The following is a 19,175-nucleotide window of genomic DNA, read 5'->3' as shown; positions in this document are numbered from 1 at the left end:
TTAACCAAAGAGACATGTGCAGGGGATGCTTTTCCCTCCCCGTGATGCACGCCCAGCAGCCCCAAAAGCAAATCCACAGCCATTGGAGGGCACCATCCTGCTGCCGACAGCATCCTCCATCCCGAAATACCCCCCCACCCCCAACACTTCCCTTTAATATTTCACAAGCAGGGTGCAAACACGGGGCAATGCATGCATATCTGAGTATTAATGCATGCTTGTGTGGTTTTGTGCATGCAAGTGGATTTTTGCGCGTGCGTGGTTTTGTGCATGCACCTGTCTATAGGGGCATGCGTGCATGTTTTTCTGCATGCATGTGCCATGGGTTTGCATGCACGTGTATTTTTTTGCATGTCTATTTCTGTGCACACGTGCATGTGCGTTTTTCTGTGCATGTAGTTTTGTGCATGCGCATACATTTTTGTGCGTGCATATCTGCAGGCACACATAGCCTTGCGCGCGTGTGGTTTGGGGCATGCACACGTGTGTTTCTGCACATGCATTTTTGCACACCCATCACTGCAGCAAGACAGAGGACTGTATAACCCTACTCACTGCTTTTTTCCGCCCACCATTTAACCATTTTAATTTTAACTGCTGTGCTGGGACAGCAATGCCCATGTGCCGTACCACCAGAGAGTGAAAAAAACCGTCTTCCCGTTTAAAACAAAGCTTCAAACCTTGCACCCAAGCAAGAGGGAGGCCAGGAGAAAGCTGCAGCCCTTTTTATTTCAACGCCACCGCTGAAGGCACTTGCAGGGTTGGGGAGAGGGATTTGGGGAGGAGGAAGGAGGAACATGGGTGCTGAAGCCACTTCAGGGCACCATGTGCCACCATTTGAAGGCGAAGGGCTTACGGCGGACGTTGGTGCCGCAGTGGACCTCCCCGGAGAGGACGTGGTAGGAGAAATAGTCGTCGATGAAGGTGCAGGTGAGGCCCAGGGGCTCCAGCAGCGCCCGCACCCGCTCCTCCAGGCAGCACTGCCCACCCACCAGTGGTCCAAAGGGTTTGGGGATGCCCAGGTGTCTGCCCAGCACCAGCATGTTCACCTGCAGCACAGGGATGCTGGTAAGAGCGCAAATCCCACCCCAAAAATTCACATCCCTCCGGGGGGAGGATGATGAGCATTACCATGTCGGGGAAGAAGGCTTCGGCGCCGGTGGCCACGTTGCCTCGGAAAAGCTGGGGGATGTCAAGGATGTCCGACTCGGCCAGCCCCAGCGCCCGCTTTAGGATGTCCCGGTTCCAGTTGATGCAGCTCTGATGGGAGGGAGGGGAGAGGGGTCAGCCGGGGTGGGGAGGGAGATGGACGGACAGATGGAGGGAGGAATGGGTGGATGGATGGAGGGAGGGAGGGAGAGATGGAGGGACAAAGGGAGGGATGGGCAGAGGGATGGAGGGATGGGCAGAGGGATGGGTGGACAAATTGAGGACGAATGGGTGGCTGGATGGAGGGACAGGTAAGAAGGAGGGACAACGGGATGGAGAGAGGGGGGTGGGTGGAGGAATGGACAAAGGGATAGAGGGATGGAGAGGATGGGTGGACAAATCGGACAGAGGAAGGGGGGGATGGAGGGACAGAGACAGGGGTGAACAGAGAGAGGGAGGGAAGAATGGAGGGATGGAAGGACACAAAGGAGGGATGGAAAGGAGCCCCCTGCCCCCCTTCCTCACCTGGACATAATTATTGAATTTCCGGAGACCTTCATTAGCCAGAATCTCGTTGATCGTTGGCTTGGACACCTCCTTTAGTCCTGCAGCACAGATAACCAGGCAGGAATTCTTTCCCCCATGCGTTTGGGATGAGGCTCCCAGGTCTGAGCCAGGAGCTCCCCTCTTTCAGGGGTCACTGGCAGCAAGCTCCATCCCAACCCAGGAAATCAAATCTGTGCAGCTTTTTAATTAATTCTGCTTAATTTTGCCCCCCATCCTTGCTGCTGGCAGCACTTTCCAGCCATTAGCTGGGTTTTGTGGTGTTGTGCATTCACCTGCCCCATTGCATTTTGCAGGAAAAAGGGAAAATGAACCTATCAAGCCCAGTTTTTCGTCCTCCGCCCTACCCTCAAACATCACCGCCTCGCCGAATCCCTCCTCTTGCTTCTCCTTGAGGAGCTGGTAGCAGGCACTGGGGCTGGCCAGGAGAAGCCGAAAACCCTGGGGAGGGAAAAAAGGGATGATTAGGGGGCAGGGGGGATGTATAAGGTTGCACCCCACTTTTTTTCTGCCCCTGGGACTCGTTACCTTCCGATCGGGCGCGGGAACGAAGCTGAGAAACTCATCTACATGGCCGACGAGGAGCCAGTCCGAAAACAGCTCCACCGGCGCCTGCACTTGTTGGGCAACGAGAAAATCCTTGACAGCTTTTGCCATCCGTCGGCCGCCGAATCTGTGAGGGGCACAAGGGGGGAGCTGCCATTTTGGGGTGCCCAAGGTGATGCTCTACTTGCAACCAACCTCAAATGCTGCATAAAAATCCTTTGCGGGGGGGGGAGGTGTCCAGTGCTCTGACCCCTCCATCCTGCATCTCACCTGGGGAAGCTGCTGCCGATCAGGATGCGGCCCAAGGGGTACTCCTTGCCCTGCACTGTCACGGGGGGGCTCACCTCCAAATTACCAAAGGAATCGAGGCTGGAAGCACCCTCTGGTGCTTGCCGGGCCACATAACCAAAATCGGGGCCCTGGATGGGGTAAAAAAAGGCAATAATAGTTAAAAAAAGGCGATAATGGTTTAAAAAAAGCCATAAGCACCCAAAGTGCAGCACTCCTAAATCACCCTCCATGCTGGCTCTTCCCTTCCCAAAAAAGCAAGAAAAAAATAGATTTATTCTATTTTTTTTTTTTTTATGGGTTTGCAAAGCTTTATGCCTTGCTGGGGGAGGGAGGAGGAAGGAGTCAGGTACCAGGATGCTCTTGACGGGGAAATTCTTCAGCCCCTGATCACGGGGTGAGTCGAAGACGACGGGGAAGGTCTTGTGGGGGGCTTGCACGTAGCCAAATTCAACCTCGTCCTGCAGAAGGGATGGAAAAGATGGGGGGAAGCCCCCCTGGAGCTGCTGCAGTGAGGATGGGGCTGGGCATCATCCTGCACCCACCTGGATCCAGCGGTCCTGGCGGTTCTCCAGCAGCGGGCAGACGGTGAGTGGGCATTTGGTTTTCTCAGCCATGGCACCCACGGCCGCCACAAAATCCTCATTGTTGTCCACGCTGGGAAGAAAAATGGCATATGGGAGTTGATCCAGCACCGGGCAGGATGCAGCCACCCACGCAGCACCTACCTGCAGACAAAGACCTCCAAGGGTGCTGCTGTGTTGGGGGTCATGATCCATGGAGCCACGCGGAAAACCACCGTGTCAGTGAAAATCGGAGTCTCCAGCAAACCCTGCGATGGTGGGGGGACAGCATTTGGGCTCTGCTCCCCCCCATTATGGCTCACCCTGACCCCCCACGCAGCTGGTACCTTCTCGGGGCTCTCCAGCAACGTGACGTGGAAAGCCACCAGCCCCGAAAAGTCGACGTCGGGGAAGGTGAGCCCTTCCACATAGAAGATGCTCTCCTCCTGATGCCGGCTGGGTTTGATGGTGTAGGCAAGCTTCGAGCCCCCCAGCACATGCTTGTACTCCTCCAGTGCGATGCTGTCTGTGGGTGCAAGCACCGTACAACCCCCTTAAACAGCCAACCCCTTTTCTGCAGTGTTTCAGCTCTATTTTTTTGCTAAACCCTTGCAAAAAAGGCCTATTTGATCCCACGGAGCATGCACGGGTGGAGCAAAATCACCCAGTGCATCAGATAAACGCCCCACCATGGGATGTAGGTTGGATGCTGCAGAAGTGGTACCAGCTCTGCTGCAAGCATTTTGCTTGAACCCCAATAATTTGGGGTGTCTCTTCCCCCCCAGACCCCAGCGTTGGGCACTCACTACCACCGTAGAAAACGCCAACTTTATCGGCGTCACTGAAGTCCACGTGGAGGAGAAGGCGGTGGCCGGCGAAGATGGTGCGGGGACCTCGGGTCCGCAGCACCATCTGCGACATGTCCTTCAGGTCTGGGGGGGAAAAGGGCTGTAAGAAAGGAAAATCTGGAGGGAAAAACATAGGAAAAAGGGGGTTTCTTGTATGGGATGTGCCAGTACCAGCGTAGGAGCGAATAGCGGTGTCCTGGTTATCCAGTGTCTCAGCTTTGGGATCATCGCGGTCGCAGTTTACCAGCAGGATGGCCCCGTGTCCGTCGGGACCCCACGTCCATGTCGCCTGAGGGGAGGGAATGAAGCAGGGCTGGGGGTGTCAGCCATCACCCCCCCCGCACATCCCACGGTGGTCTCAGGGGGCTCCCGCCCCCCCTTTATACCTTATCCAGCAGCGTCCTGCTGACCGCCCCGCTGCGGCTGACATCGGTGTCCAGCGAGACCTCTGCGGGGAGAAGGATGCTGGGGGGTGCATCCCCACTGGCGCCACAGTTTGGGGGTTCCCCCCCCTCCACTTACCCACGCAGGTGAGGTACAGCATGGCTCTGCCCACGGGCACCCCGCCGGCCTCCCTGAAATAAGAAATCCTGACCTGCAACAAGGAGTGGGTGCTCGCCACCGTGCAAAGAAGGGCTGGATCCTGCTGGCACACCAGCACCCACCTTTTCATCGCCCACGTCCTTGCTGGGAGCATCCATGGCCAGCAGCACCTCGGTGCCGGCGGCCAGGGGCCAGCGGGACACACTGGAGGGCAACTTGATGCTCTGCGTCTCGTGCACCACGTAGAGCTTCACGCCCGGCGTCCCCTGCACGTGGAAGGCGACGGCATCTTTGGGTGCAGATCTGGGGAGGGGGAGAGGAAAGCCCAGTGAGAGCCCCGGGGGGGGGCATTGCTGGAATAATACAGCATGCATACATCCGCAGGTGACGCAAATCCTGCCACATACAAGAAATCTTGCAATATGCAAGGAATCCTGCAGTGTACAATTGCGACGAGTTGTGCAGAATGCAATGAATCCTGCAAAACACGATTGCAACAAATCCCGCAATATGCAATTGCAATAAATCCTACAATATGCAACAAATCCCGCGATTTTCAATTGCAACAAGTCGTGCAAAACACAATGAATCCTACAAAATACAATTGCAGTAAGTCCTTCAATATGCAACACATCCTGCAATATGCAATTGCAACAAGTCCTTCAATATACAACAAAACCTGCAGTATGCAATTGCATCAAGTCCTTCAATATGCAACAAATCCTACAAAACACGATTACAACAAATCCTGCAAAAGGTAATTGCAACAAATCCCACAAAAGGCGATTACAACAAATCCTACCAGAGGCAACAAATCCTGCAAAAGGCAACGGCAACAAATCCTGCATTATTAATTGCAACAAACCTTGTGATATGCACAAAACCTTGCAATATTGAATTGCATCAAATGAGGCAAAATGCAACAAGTCCGGCAATATTGATTGCAATAAACCCTGCAAAACGCAACAAGTCCTGAAAAATGCACTTGCAACAAATCCTGCAATATTCCATTGCAGCAAACCCCTGGAGCTGTTTAGGGGGGTTTTTTTGGCATGGGGCTTCCCAAATATTCGCATTTCACCCCGCAGCAGTGCCAGTGGTGAGCCCTGACCGGTTGCATCCCCTTAAGAGCGAAGCAAAGCTGCAGCGGTCGGGCAAGCTGCAGCTTGCATCACTCCACCCCAGTGCAAGAGGCCAGAGGCGATGGGCCAAGGAGCACAAATCCTGACCTGCAAGGAGGGAAACACGGATTTGTCCCCAGGGTGAAGCGGAAAAACCAACCCCGGGGCCAGCGGGAGAGGATGGGATGCTGTCAGCAGTGATGGTCCAGTGGGTTTGGATGCATTAAGGAAAATAAAACCCCAAGCTACTGCTTGAGCTGGGCTTTAAGGAAGCAAAAAGCAAAACCTGCTGCTGAAAAGCAATTGAACTTGGACTGGGGCCAGCAAAGCAGCTCAAACACCCAGTGCCAGGAGGTGACGCCCCGGCCAGCAGCACCGCAGAGGTTTCACTCTCCACATTCCACCAAAACAGAGATATATTTCCATTTTGAAGGAGGACACAGCAGTGCCCAGCTGGGATATGAAACTCAGCCTGGGCCATCACTTAAAGCTGCTGGGGGAGGGGGGCTTTTTGCACCCCCAAAACTGCAAAATCTCCCTCAGAGGGGTCACCACCCAGCTGCTGCGTCGCAATTTGGAGCATCTCCTTCCTCGCGGGGCTCAGCATCCCCTGGGAAAACCACCCCAAGCAACAGCATCACCCCCACCCCGCCCCAAGCTATTTTTATCAGCTTGATTAACGGGATAAAAGTAAAAAAAAAAAAAAAAAGCTGGTTTTATTTTTTTCCCCCAGCGTTGTGGCCGCTTACCCGCAGACATCCAGGGAGAGCTCGGTGCCCAGCACGCAGACGGTGCTGGTGGGACGCTGGGTGGAGAGCTGGATGCGGCGCTGCTGGGCCATGCCGGCGGGCCCCAGGGGCACCCTTGGGTGCTGTGACGGGTGGCACAAGGGGATTTATAAAGCCTGGCTGCTGGGAGGGGATTAACCAAAGCCTGGCTTAATCCCACCTCCGAGCTGGGTGTGCGCGGTGCCCGGCCGAGCTTCCTGGCAATGGAACATGAATCAGTGTGGGGGGAAAAGCACCCCAAGACACCCACGAGGGTTGTGGGGTTTTTTTTCTTTTTAAGGAGCTCGGGGGTGGTTTTTTTGTCCCCTCTTAGCACAAAGAGTTGCTGATGTGACTGGCCACCCTTAAACCCACGCTGTAAAATATTCAGCGTGACACCGGAGCTGAGCTGGGGCCATGCCAGCGCCAGGCTTGGAGGGGTTTTATTTCTCCTCCTAAAGGGTTTTATTTGCCTAGCTGGAAAAAGTGGCTTAATTCTTATTTTAAGGGGGGGTGGAGGTCCAAACTGGGTGCTTGCCCCATCACCTGGGTGCTGCATGGGTCGGAGGGTTGGTATGTCACCCCGAACAGCAGACCCCATCACAGCTTTAATTGTCTTTGTTTTAATTAAATCCTTGTCTCGGCGTGGGAGAGCCCTTTGCCGATGCAGCTGTCCCCCCACCAACTCCCTGCGGTGTCATGCGCCGCTGGAATTCAATATCACTCCTCAGGGCTGGAGAAACTCAGCAGAGCTGTAACTGCTGGGAAAAGGGGGTTTCTGGGGTTAGCGATCATCTTTTTGGTTAAAAAAAAAAGGGGGCGGGGTGCCAAGCACGATGCGTGACCCTTTGGGGGAGCATCCCCCCTGATTCTCCAGCACCGCTTGCAAACACGGCCTTGCAGCAGTTTGTACTGGAGGTGTAGTTACACTTTTGCACCTCTAAAAGTATTGCTAGAAGAACAAATTGCCCCCAAAAAGTGGGTTTAGACCCATAATAGCTCCCGGGGTTCCACAGGGCTAAGCAATGCCCAGGGCAGGGGACCGGTTTCAGTTCCTGGTGCTGGTTTCTGCTGAATGAGGGCAGCACAGGCAGGAGACACAGGCAAGGGTGCCACCTCAGCACGGGGAAATGCCATGCTTCTTTTGCACTGAAAAGAGGGAGAGAAAGAGTGGACTGGGTGGCTGCAAAGGGAAAAGAACATTTTTTTGTTGGGGAAGGTGTAAACTGATTTGCAGGAGGACTGGGCTCTGCTTCCATGCCATGTTGGGGTGAAGAGCCGGTCTCCCCGATGGGAAGTGGTTTTTTGGCTGATACAGGGAATTTGGGAGGGTGATTATTAACTACAAAGCTGGGCTAAGGGACTTTAAGACCCTTTAGCAGTGGGATGGGGTCTCAAACCCCCAAAGCAGCCCCCTTACCTGCTGACTTGCATGCACCACACTCCTGAAGACACCGTGTGTTGTCCCCATCCCATAAAAACCACCATTCCCGTAACAAAGCTGTGTGCTTAAAAAAAGGTTTCAAATAATATTTTCAACCCAACAGCAGAGGAAGAAAGGATGGGAGACAGGAAAGAGCTGCGCCTTCAGTATTAATGCAGCTTTATTGGCGAAACCCTTTATTTTGATGCATCTTCTGATGCACACAATGCACCTTCATCCTCTGGTTGCAGGACCTGGGTCCGTCCCCAGGTGCTTCAGGGCACCATGTGCCACCATTTGAAGGCGAAGGGCTTACGGCGGACGTTGGTGCCGCAGTGGACATCGCCGGAGAGGACGTGGTAGGAGAAATAGTCATCGATGAAGGTGCAGGTGAGGCCCAGGGGCTCCAGCAGCGCCCGCACCCGCTCCTCCAGGCAGCACTGCCCACCCACCTGTGGTCCAAAGGGTTTGGGGATGCCCAGGTGTCTGCCCAGTACCAGCATGTTCACCTGCAGCCAGAACAAAAATCAGTGTTTTCCCCCAAAAAGGTGTGTTTGCATCAGGTGTGGATAGAAAAAGGGGGGTCAGAGGGGAGGAGGGGCTGGGGGTCTCACCATGTCTGGGAAGAGGGCATCTGCACGGGAACCCTTCACAATGAAGAGCTGAGGGATGTCAATGATGTCCTGCTCGCTCAGGCCCAACTCCTGCTTCAGGAGGTCGCGGTTCCAGTCGATGCAGCGCTGCAGAGAGGGGGGACCTGGAATTGCCACCCCTAGCCATCCCAGCGCCCCAGATCCCATACACAGACCCCTGTGTGCCCTGTTGCATCCTGCCTGGATCCTCACCTGCTCTGCTGCATCCTGCCCAGATCCTCACCCACTCTGTTGCATCCTATCCTACTCCACCCCTCTGAGCAACCTCCTGAACCCATCCCCAACCCAAGCAACCTCTTTCCTTCAGTTCTGACATGTCTGCAGTTATATCCCAGTGGGACAATGGGCTGGGGTGACCCAGCACTCATGGGGGTCTGGCTCCTTCATGGGTGCTCTTGTTGCCTGCCTGCTTTCATACTATGCAGTGCAAATCATGCCACGGTTTCTTGCTCTTCCCCAGGATCTCTAAAATTGTTCTCTGCACCCAGAAATCACGCAGCAGCAACATGCAAGTGAGGAGAGCAAATCCATGGCTGCAAAGACCCACCTGCACGTGCCTGTTGTCATTCTTCAATGACTCGTCTGCCAGGATCTCATCGATGCTTCTCCTCTCAGTGCCCTTCAGCCCTGCGTGGTGAGTGACAGGGGCAGGGTGGTAAGAGACACTGGTAAGGGATGCCGGTGATCCCCGCCATGCCACAGGGATGCCCTCGCCCACTCCCTTACCGACAAGCTGCGTAGCTTCACCGTGGCCCTGCCTCTGCTTCTCCTTGAAGAGCTTGTAGCAGGCATTGGGGCTGGCTAAGAGGAGCCGGAAACCCTGCAGGAGAGAGCCAGGGGGTCACGCTTTGTTCTCGATGGGATATTTTATCCCACCATCCTGCTGAGCAACACCATGCTGACTCTAAACCCAGGCCCAGGTGTTGCAGGGTGCACGGGATGCTACCCAGAGACTCGCCGTTTTCCAGGAAGCCACCCCAAAAGAAGGTGCATTACCCAGCCACCCTGGGGAGGATGAGCAATTGCAAAAAGGGCTTTTTTTTGCATTTGCAGAAGACAACGCATGCAGGAACAGGGACAGCTCCAGGGACTGGTACCTTCCTATCATAAGCAGGGACGAAGGTGAGGAATTCATCCACGTGGCCCACGCTCAGCCACTCTGAGTAAATCTCCACCGGCGCCTGCACTTTCTGGGCATAAAGAAAATCCCTGACAGCCTTGGACATCCGCCGGCCGGAGGCCCTGGGGAACAGAGGGAGGAGGAGAAAGCAGGTGGCCATCACACCCTTCGCCAAGATTTACCCCTATCCTTCCCCTGAACATCATGTCAAGGGGCAAAAACGCATCTGCACATCCTATTTTTATGGGAACACCAGGAAGAGGCTGGAAATAGCCCAAGCAATGTATTAATATATATAATATAGAAATATATCTAGATATTGTATATTAATATATATTAATATAGATATATTATAACGTCATATCTCTATTACATATTAGTATGCCTATATTATATATTGATATATATCTAGGCTGTATATATCTACAGGCAACTGTGCATTATATCCCCCATGCTGCTTGGGACCTTTGGGTTTAATTTCCCCCACTGTTGTGAATCTCAAATCACTCCTTATGCAGTGCTTTGCGCTGGAGTGAGGTTTTCTTAGACAGACAGCAGCAGGCTGGGAAAACATTAATTACACTTCTGGTAATAAGGGATAATTACAGTCCCGGTGAGGCTGGGAAAATGCCATTTACCCACTGCTGTAACCGAAGCAAGCCCCCTGGCTTACAGCGGGGGTGGGGTCAGAGCATTCCGTTTGTTATCCTGGATCAAACCCTGTCTGGATTCATCCCCGTTGTCATTTCTCTGGGAAAATAACCTCCTTTGTGGAGCATTTTGCAGGGCACTGTTGTTCCCGCGGGGCTGCCTAGCACTGCCTGCCTAGAGCAAAACAATTTCCAGTTATTCGGGATTTTACCCTTTCCTGGATTCCCCTGCTTTTCCTTTTAATAGGGAGGGAAAAAATAGCCTGGATGCTTATGGCATTGTAGGATCGGGGCAAAAGCACCAGTGGTTTGGGAGGGAGTAAAAATCGGACCGATGGCAGGATTTGGTAAGGGATGAAGGAATAACGATGTGTTTTGCATGTTAAATCTGGGATTTGATGGGAACCAGCCCCAAATTCCCATTTTTATAGAAACCAGCCCCATATTTCCGCTCCAAAGGGTGCGACCCTTTCTCATGCAAGGGTTTTCAGTGCTGCCCTGCATCCTGGAGGGAGGGCTTAAGCCCCCCCCGCATCTCACCAAGGCAGGGGGCTGCCGATCAGGATCCGGCCCAGGGGATACTCCTTGCCTCGCACTGTCACCGGTGGGCTGACGTCCAGGTTGCCAAAGGAGTCAAGGCTGGAGATCACTCTCCCGGGGGGCTCACGGGTCACATAGCCGAAATCAGGGCCCTGGGGAAGAAGGGAGCGGTGACAGGGACCAGCCGGGTGGGGGATTTGGGGGAAGAAAGGGGGATGCACAATGCAATAACGCACCAGGATCTTTTTAAAAGCAAAATCTTTCAAGCCTCTGTTCCTGGGTGAGTCAAAGACGACGGGGAAGGTCTTGTGTGGTGCTTGCACATAGCCGAACTCCAGCTCGTCCTGTTGTGGGAAGAAGAAGAGGAGGAGGACGACGAAGAATGCTCCTGGTGGGGTGATAGCTATCTTGGCAAGGCATGCGGTGAGGGTGGAGCAGGAAATGGGGCAAACCTGGCAAAGCCTGACTGTTGCCCTTAACACCAAGGAGGGCAGTTGCCTTCCTCTCCTGGGGAGTGGCACCCCCCCCCGGCACCGCAGCACCTGGCACAGGTCTGCCCCAGGGAAGCAACACGTGGCCACAACAGGCAGGGAAGCAGGGCAGGGATGGCAGGGCTTGGGCACGCTGCAGGGAGCACAGGGCATATCCAGCCGGCATATACCACATCCTCCTGGCAATGCACTGTGGGGTCCCTCTTGCAATGGGGACCCTCTTGCAATGCCTCACAGGGTCCCTTTTGCGATGGGGTCCCTTTTGCAGTGGAGACCCTCCTGCATTGGGATCCCTCTTGCAATGCCCATGCTGGGTCCCTGGACAACGTCCCTGTCTATGCTGGTTGCCACCAGCAGCAGCATTTCCCTGTGCTTTAGTTCACCGTTGCCTGGTTCACCTCTTAGCATCTAGGTGCTTCCCTAAGCAATGCAGCTGATCCCTCCCAGAGGTGCCAGCAATGTAAGGGACCATGAAAGCCGTGTATTACAAGCATTGATTGATGACCTGGATCCAGCGGTCACTGCGGGTTTCCACCTCTGAGCAGATGGTCAGCTTGCAGTTGGCTTTCTTCAGCAGGACCTGGAGCCCTTCCAGAAAGACTTCGTTGGTGTCTGAGCCCCGCTGGATGCTGGAGGGAGAGGAAGGAGTGAACGCTACAAGGAGTGATCACGAGAAGCCCTCTCCAACCCCAACCGTGCAGCCCATTCCTCATTCCTAAATCTGCTGGGTAATAGTCCTACATGAGATTAAACCCTGTAGAGGGTCCTCCAGCATTTCTCTTTGGGGTTGCAATGACGGCAGCAGTGCCAGCTGGCACCCTGCCCAAACATTGCTTCCAGTATAGCATGCATAAAGCCTGGCTCACCCTATGGCTGCTACATAGTAAAGAAGGGTCAAAAACTCCTCCTTGGAAAGTCCCCCAAAGCAGGAGAGCGATGGGTTGATGTCCCTCCTACCTGCAGACAAAAACCTCCATAGGCTGCTGGGTGTTGGGTGTCATTATCCAGGGCGCCATGCGGAAAACCACTGTATCCGTGAAAATCGGGGTGCCCAGTGAATTCTGCAAGGGGCAAAAATGCTGGGGAGCAGCGGTTGAAAACCCCACTGTTGAGGGACTTTGCAGGGGATGGGGCAAACCCCACGTACCTCATGGGGGACCTCCACCAAGCTGGCGCTGAAGGAAACCAACCCAGAGAAGCCCACGTCGGGGAAAGCCAGCCCTTCAACATAGAAGATGTTTTCTCCACCACCGACGTGGTCCAGCACGTAGGAGAGCTTGTCCGGCCCCAACACAGGTTTGTAGTGGGGATGTGAGTCACTCCCTGGAGAAACACCGAAATACCCAACCCAAGATGGGGTGACCAACCTGTCCACCAGGCTGGAAGGAGGCACCAGCAAGGAGGTGGCTGATGCCAGCATGGTTTGCAGAGGAGCGGGTGTGCCTCTTCTCTGGGGAACACACAATTTATCTTCCTCGTACAAAGAGGACTCTATGCCCTCAGGTCCAACCCTTTCAAGGTGCGTGGCTCAAATTAAGCATCTAATGATATACTTGGGTTCCCTGACCTGATTTTCAATGGGGAGCTGCTGGGGATCCAGCGGCCGGGGTGTTCAAAGGCAAAAAGCGCTGCCCAACAAGATAGGCTGCTTTGGCAGCTGGGTCATCACCCGCACCAAAAAGGTGCCGGGAGCCACATGGGGGTTATCCGCCCTGTGGGAATGTCAAAATTTCAGCAAATCCACTGAGAAAAAGCCTTTTAAAATTCTTTTTCCCTTGATTTTTCCCATATAACCCATCTTCTACAACAGCAGAGGAGCTTTGGAGATAAATGAGTGTTTCCAGCAATCAGAGGTGCCCAGCCCTTAGCCACAGTGAACAAAAACATTAGGATTCACCCACCTCGGGTCACACATGGAAGGAAGGAAGAAATACTCACGGATAGCATGGAAAACCCGCACTTTATCCGCATCCGACTCAGGGACGTGCAGGACCACCTGGTACTCAGCAAAGATAGCGCTGGGACCTTGAGTCTGCAGCAGCATGACAGACATGTCCTGAAGGTCTACAGGGGGTGGGGGGGAAAGATGGAGAGAGTAGATGGAGGTGTTGCAAGTGGGAAACACCCCAGTGAGACCTTTTGTGTCTCCTCACGCTGCAGATGACACCCTACCTGCAGTAGTCCGTATGTCCACCTGACCGCTGTCCATCCCCCCTGCACCGGGGCTGTCCCGGTCACAGTTGACCAGCAGCACGGCACCTTGCCCATCCGGACCCCATGTCCACTTGGCCTGGAGGAGAAGCACCCAAAGGGGATGGGAGCAAGACTTTCCCCATCCCAGCCTCCTCCCAGACTGGGGAAAATGCCACCACCATGGCCACACTTGGAGGACAACCCATAATATGCAGTCAAGGCTGGCGGAGAGAAAGCAGTGATGCTTTCAAGCCACTAAATTTCCTAACCTCAGCGTCTAGTAGGGCCAGCAAAGACTATTTCAAACAGATCTTATCTTCTAACAAGCCAGAGAGTACCTACCAGGCCTCATCTGTACAACACTACAGCGTTTCTAGAAATGCATCTCATCTCGATGTACAATTTGTGCTGCCGATCAGACTGCAGCTAATTACCTCCATGTAAGTGCTTGGGCATATACAGATTTGTTGCCAAAGGGTTAAATCTCTTGCTGTTTGCAAAACTTACAGCTGACTCATTTAGTGGCAAGTTTCAGGTCCAAAAAGGAAAAAAAGAAAGAAAATAAAAGAAAGCTGAGTATTTTCTCCAGCATGACCCTTGGGGCTGGACTGGAGAGGCAGGATATTTTGGCAGGGAAAAAGAAAATAAAATCTTTTCCTGTTCAATTAGTAGGTTGAGAATTTGACATGTTATTTTCTCTAATTGAGACACCAGTGACACCACCCAAGTCCCTCTCCTTCCTGGAGATTTTCAGTGAAGAGACTGCAAAGGGCTGCACCCTGCATTGACCCTCTGTACATTGCCTACAGCAAACCTTCTCATTACCTTGTCCTTCCCTTTGCTCTTCACTCTGCCATTACGGTTCAAGTCCACGTCCAGGGATACATCTGAAACATCAAGACAGAAAAGGCTGCCACCTGGCAGGGGAACGAGGCCTCGGTGGCATTTTGGACTTGTCCTCATCATGAGTTACCCAACCCCAACCCCACCTTCATGCCCCAAAACTGCTCTAGACCCAACATCTCCAACAAAATGCCAATAGAAAAGTCAACCCGATGGCTTTTTCATGGCTTTCCCTCTTTGGTCTCCAGCTATCTTCTTCCATCTTGGTTCCATCAGCAGGGACATACCCAATTCATGACATATTCTGTGTTTTCACCAATTTCATATTGACTGTAGTGTTTTTCATAAAGCTGAAACACGGTGGAGGCATGAAAGTGTTTTCACCATGGGTGAGTGGACACCTAAATAATTACTAGGCTTGACACAGTGTTTAAGGACTTTCCCTTACAGAGCTCTTCTTGGCCCAAATCTCTGCCTTTGCTGCAATAAAGTGGAGGTTTACCAGTGACCTTATCTAAACCCTACCTGAATCTGTATTAAGCCTATCTTAGTACAGGAACCCCTCCAAATCAGATATACAGTGTGTGGAAAACACGGGCACTGAAGCAGAGATTGTCCTTCTCCTTGATGCAGAGAGGACATGGAGAAGCTGGAAATGAAGCTCTAAATCTAAGCAAACGAAGAGCATTTGTAAGGCAAAAGCCCTGTGGACAGCAGTGGCCCTAGATGGCTCCAGCAGAGCCCATCAGTCATGGGACGTGGGAAACCATCAGCCTCTTCAGGTGCAATTTTGGGAGGCATATGCATGACTTAAGGATACAGGTCTGACTGTCATGTGAACACTTTAGAAAATCCCAAATTCAGGGTAATTAATCCATCCAAGTGGAAGGCTCTGCATCCAGACTGGTTGTCTAGACTCCCTTTGTAGTCAGCAGAGGAAAATAGCCATTTCAAGGGAATGATTCATCTCATCCTAAACTTCTAAAATAGGTCAGACAACTACACTTTGGTGCCTATTCCTCTCCACTAGCTGCAACAGAGGTCGAGGAGGGGGACACTGGCCAAAGTTAGGTGAGATGGTCTCCTTTGGATCCTCTTCTGTCAACGCAATGGTCTTGGCAAGCAGAGGAGGATGCTCGATGTGCGTGTTGGGTGGGGACACGGCCCAGCCTGTGTCTTTTTTGCACCATATAAGGCAGCATAATAACATTTTAATTATTTCCCTCTTGCTTGTCAGCATCAGTCAACACCCAAACCTTCATTGCACATCACAGATGGGCAGCCCGCGCCCCCCACTTAACTCCTGTCCCATGAACCCAGCTAGATCTTGGCATCAGAAAGGGTTGGCCAGGTTTGAACAAGCATTGCTGTAATACCTACCTACGCAGGTGAGATACAACCAAGACACTGAAAGCTCGTTGCCTTCCCTTCCGTAGTATGAAATCTTAACCTGTGAAGACATCACCAGATCGTGACCCAAGTCCTGTGTCCCATCATGCTGAGTAGGTCTTTCCAGTCATTGGGTTGACCAACCAATGCTATACAACAAGCTCTTGAAAGGTACATCCAAGTCATTCTCCATTAATCATAGTTCAGCCAAACCATTTCTGCCTGCTTAGCACAAAAACAGGCATGGAAAAAGCCAAGGTTGGAGTGGTTTTGCTGCCTGGCATGGATTTTCTGACACCAGCTTTTGCAACCACTATCTCATCTTTAGGGCACAAAATGTGATCTCCTTCTCCTTCTTAGTTTCATTTTTCGTATGCAATAATTACACAATCCTGTTTAAGTTTGAGTTTTCTCCAGGAAAATAAGTCTGATGTCAGCACTACTTAGAAATGCTCGAGCCTGCCCATAATCCTCCCTTCATTCCTAGAAAGTTTGACAGTTTTGATGCATAAAAAGCAACTAACCTTATTGTCATTGACGGTCCTGCTGGTGACATCAATGGTCACTACAACCTCTATATCAGGATCCAGGGGCCATCTGGAGTTAATCATGGGGTTTGTCATGGGGCTGTGGATAATGTGGACCGTAACCGCGGAGGTGGCATGGACATCAAATGACATGGCACCTTTGGGGGTAGATCTGAAACAGAGAGCAGTGTTGGGTTATAGACCAAGTTGTCCCTCCTGTTCTCCTCTGTGGAGCCAAATACTTGAACCTGGAATTAAAATCCAGCCTTAACTGGGTGGAAAGGACTCAGAAACCATCTTCGGGTGACGAAATGCATTGTCTGAATTTTGTATGTATTATCTCTGTGGCAGTGTTGAGCAAGCAGAGCTCCCACTGGAGATTCAGCACGTCTGTCCGTGGTTAAGCCTAGATTGTGAATCGCTGAAGTTTGAGCATTAAACCTCCCTCCGCAACAGCAAGAAAACCCCCACAATTTCAGCATCCCGGAACAAAACCCCACAAATTGCCAGCACAATTTTTGATGTCAACCATCCAGGAAGATGGTTATCACAGGACCATACCCTGACCTGAGAGATGCCCAAACTGGAGTGGAGCCTGAATCCAAGCATGGAGAACCTGCACCCCACCTGCATGACGTCCCTTGCCTTTGAAGTGCTGCCTACCTGCTCATTAGAGCCCCAGCACCTCCATCCCAGGAGCATGAGTGCTCCAACCTGTCTGCCATCAGGAGCCAGCCTCCCCGGCTACACGTGAAAAGGGACAGGGTGGTAAATTTTAACAGCAAGAACAAACAAAACCAAACCACAAAACACAGAAGAGATTTATTCCCAGTGTTGCTTTTGGCATGGCATCTCTGATGCCTGCAACAGCTTGTAAGGGGAGATTAAAGTGTCATCTCACTTGTCACCCCTTGTATTCAACATCGTGCAACATCGTAAATCCACCTGCCCACTGTTGCACGCTGTGACTTCTCAAATTTGGGTCAATTTGGCCTGATTTTACAGCACTCACACCTCAGCATTGCCACCAGATTCCCACCATGTTCTATTTTCTGCCCCAAAACAGCCCAAACCACAGTCAAAGCTTGACCCATCCATCACCAATTTCCCCCCGGCCAGTGCTCTCCAGGAACAAAGTGATCCAATTTTTTTAGTTGAAAGAGCATCCGCCATCTGCTTTTTTGGACCAAAGCTCAAATTTGCTACCGAGGAGCCAAATCAGCCCATTTTGTAGCTCAGGCTCCATGTTTAAATGGGACTGAGCTTGCTTTGAGTCCAAATCTAGGGAAAAAAAATTGCAAATAGGTTTTATATATTCCTATCTAGCTGAGAGGAAAAATAATACTTTTTTAGGGCAGCTAAAGCCCAATCTGAAGCCCTTTGGGGGGACGATGGCATGTCCTGGCCCAGCTCCAACACACAACCCCAATAATTGCCCCGGATGCGAAGATGACTGGCTTGTCCTGTAGTCTCTATCATTATAAACATGATTTATTAAATAATGACAACGTAACAGCAGGGTGAATACAGCCTCCTATCTGGCCAATAATGCAACCCCCATATTTAATGCTGGAAAAATCTCTTTCTGTGAAATCACCCATGTAAACCCGCTGGTGGATTTTTTCTGCCTGAGCCACACATTTTATTCTTTACCCCATTTTAGCTCTGGCCAAGTTGCTTGTCTTGAATTGCTCTTGCCTAATGTTTTCACAGCCAGAAATAGATCCCACTTAGCCAGGGTGTGCATGGGCTTTGCCTGCAAATCGTCATGGCTTGGCTACGCTTCGACGCCTCACATTTGTGGAGCTGACATCCCTCCTTTGGGTGCAGGTCCCCATGGGACATCGTCCCCTAAAACAGACCCAGTGGAATGTGTCCCCCATGCACTGAACAAGCTTGCTAAATCCTTGGATGAACTCACGATGCAGGCTCAAAATGAGCTCTGATTTTCCCCCTAGCACCCATTTCTCCTCCAAACAAAAAGCAAAAACACTGTTGGGCTCCCCCAAAACCCATCAGCCCTATGGAAAAACAAGGGGGATACCCCAATCCCAAGCCTTACCGGCGTGTATCAAGGAAGACTTCAGTACCCAACACACAGACAGCGTAGCTGGCATGGCTGGTGGACATCTGCACGACGTGACGTTGGGGCATGATGTGCCGGGGACAGCAGCCGCATGTGAAGGAAGCTGCTGCCTGGCTTTGTAGGTAAACCAGCACGACTGGATTAAAAGGCAGGGGAATTTAACTCCTCCTTCCCTCAATGACGAGGTTTAGCCAGGGGACCCTGCCGTCTCCACCTCCACCACCCAGCAAGCTGCCGCCCCACTTGGGGGAGATGGAGGCGATAAGGCAGCCCCCTGGGGGGCAGGCGGCTCCAGGGAGGGGACAGGAGGCAAAGGGGCAGGACAGGGTGGGTGACACCCAGCCCTGACCTGGGATGCTTGGCAACGAGCTCTTTCAGGGCTTATTCTCACCTTTTTATTCCCTTATAGCTCCATATAAGGACTCCAAAGCTAATGCATTAAATATTTCAAGTCTTCCTGTTGCACAACGTGGTTGTTTATGGTTATTACAACACATGGTATCATTAAAATAAAGCATTTTCCTTAAAATGACCCAAATTTTCCATCTGGCCTCTCCGCAGGTGACTCACAGCCTCAGCTACCCCATTAGGGCAATGCCCGAATAAAGCCTAACAAAAGGAAATGTTTGTTCAGGTCCATCCTTCCCATCATAACAACTCCAGAGGAGCGCGACAGGCAGAAACGGGTGCAGGGAAAACTGGTTATTTGGCAGGCAGGGAAGGGGAAAAAAAACAAACAACAACAAAACAACAAGAGGCTTTCAGTGGAAATTAAAGTTCTCCATGTTTTGCTTGGACCTTGCCTTTCAGGGGAATTGGGGGTTTTGGGACATGCAGCAAAGCTCCCATGGGAAACATCCCCATTGCTGGA

At 52.1% G+C, this 19,175-nt stretch overlaps 2 protein-coding genes across 2 annotated transcripts; both read right to left on the bottom strand.

Annotated features, from left to right (window-relative positions):
- Positions 1–710: 710 nt before the first annotated feature.
- Positions 711–6,730, bottom strand: LOC104320082 (protein-arginine deiminase type-1-like). Its single transcript, XM_069782356.1, has 16 exons — positions 6,372–6,730; positions 4,624–4,804; positions 4,481–4,553; positions 4,345–4,406; positions 4,130–4,247; positions 3,917–4,042; positions 3,458–3,636; positions 3,276–3,379; positions 3,093–3,204; positions 2,901–3,008; positions 2,530–2,678; positions 2,242–2,386; positions 2,061–2,154; positions 1,675–1,754; positions 1,132–1,260; positions 711–1,049 (listed from the first exon to the last, which is right to left on the bottom strand). The coding sequence occupies exons 1-16, from the start codon at positions 6,461–6,463 to the stop codon at positions 816–818; spliced, it is 1,986 nt and encodes a 661-aa protein (XP_069638457.1). The 5' UTR covers positions 6,464–6,730; the 3' UTR covers positions 711–815.
- Positions 6,731–7,981: 1,251 nt separating this feature from the next.
- On the bottom strand, positions 7,982–18,458 carry LOC104324285 (protein-arginine deiminase type-1-like). The gene is made up of 16 exons (XM_069782337.1): positions 18,281–18,458; positions 16,216–16,390; positions 15,683–15,752; positions 14,285–14,346; positions 13,439–13,556; positions 13,205–13,330; positions 12,414–12,589; positions 12,224–12,327; positions 11,772–11,895; positions 11,012–11,119; positions 10,776–10,927; positions 9,563–9,707; positions 9,192–9,285; positions 9,013–9,092; positions 8,427–8,552; positions 7,982–8,321 (listed from the first exon to the last, which is right to left on the bottom strand). Exons 1-16 carry the CDS (start codon positions 18,370–18,372, stop codon positions 8,088–8,090), a joined length of 1,986 nt encoding a protein of 661 aa, XP_069638438.1. The 5' UTR covers positions 18,373–18,458; the 3' UTR covers positions 7,982–8,087.
- Between the last annotated feature and the right edge of the window lie 717 nt (positions 18,459–19,175).

The sequence above is a fragment of the Haliaeetus albicilla genome, chromosome 4 (assembly GCF_947461875.1).
Source record: "Haliaeetus albicilla chromosome 4, bHalAlb1.1, whole genome shotgun sequence".
NCBI lineage: Eukaryota > Metazoa > Chordata > Aves > Accipitriformes > Accipitridae > Haliaeetus > Haliaeetus albicilla.
Note: the sequence above shows the minus strand (reverse complement) of the source record. Positions and strands in the feature narration are given on the sequence as shown.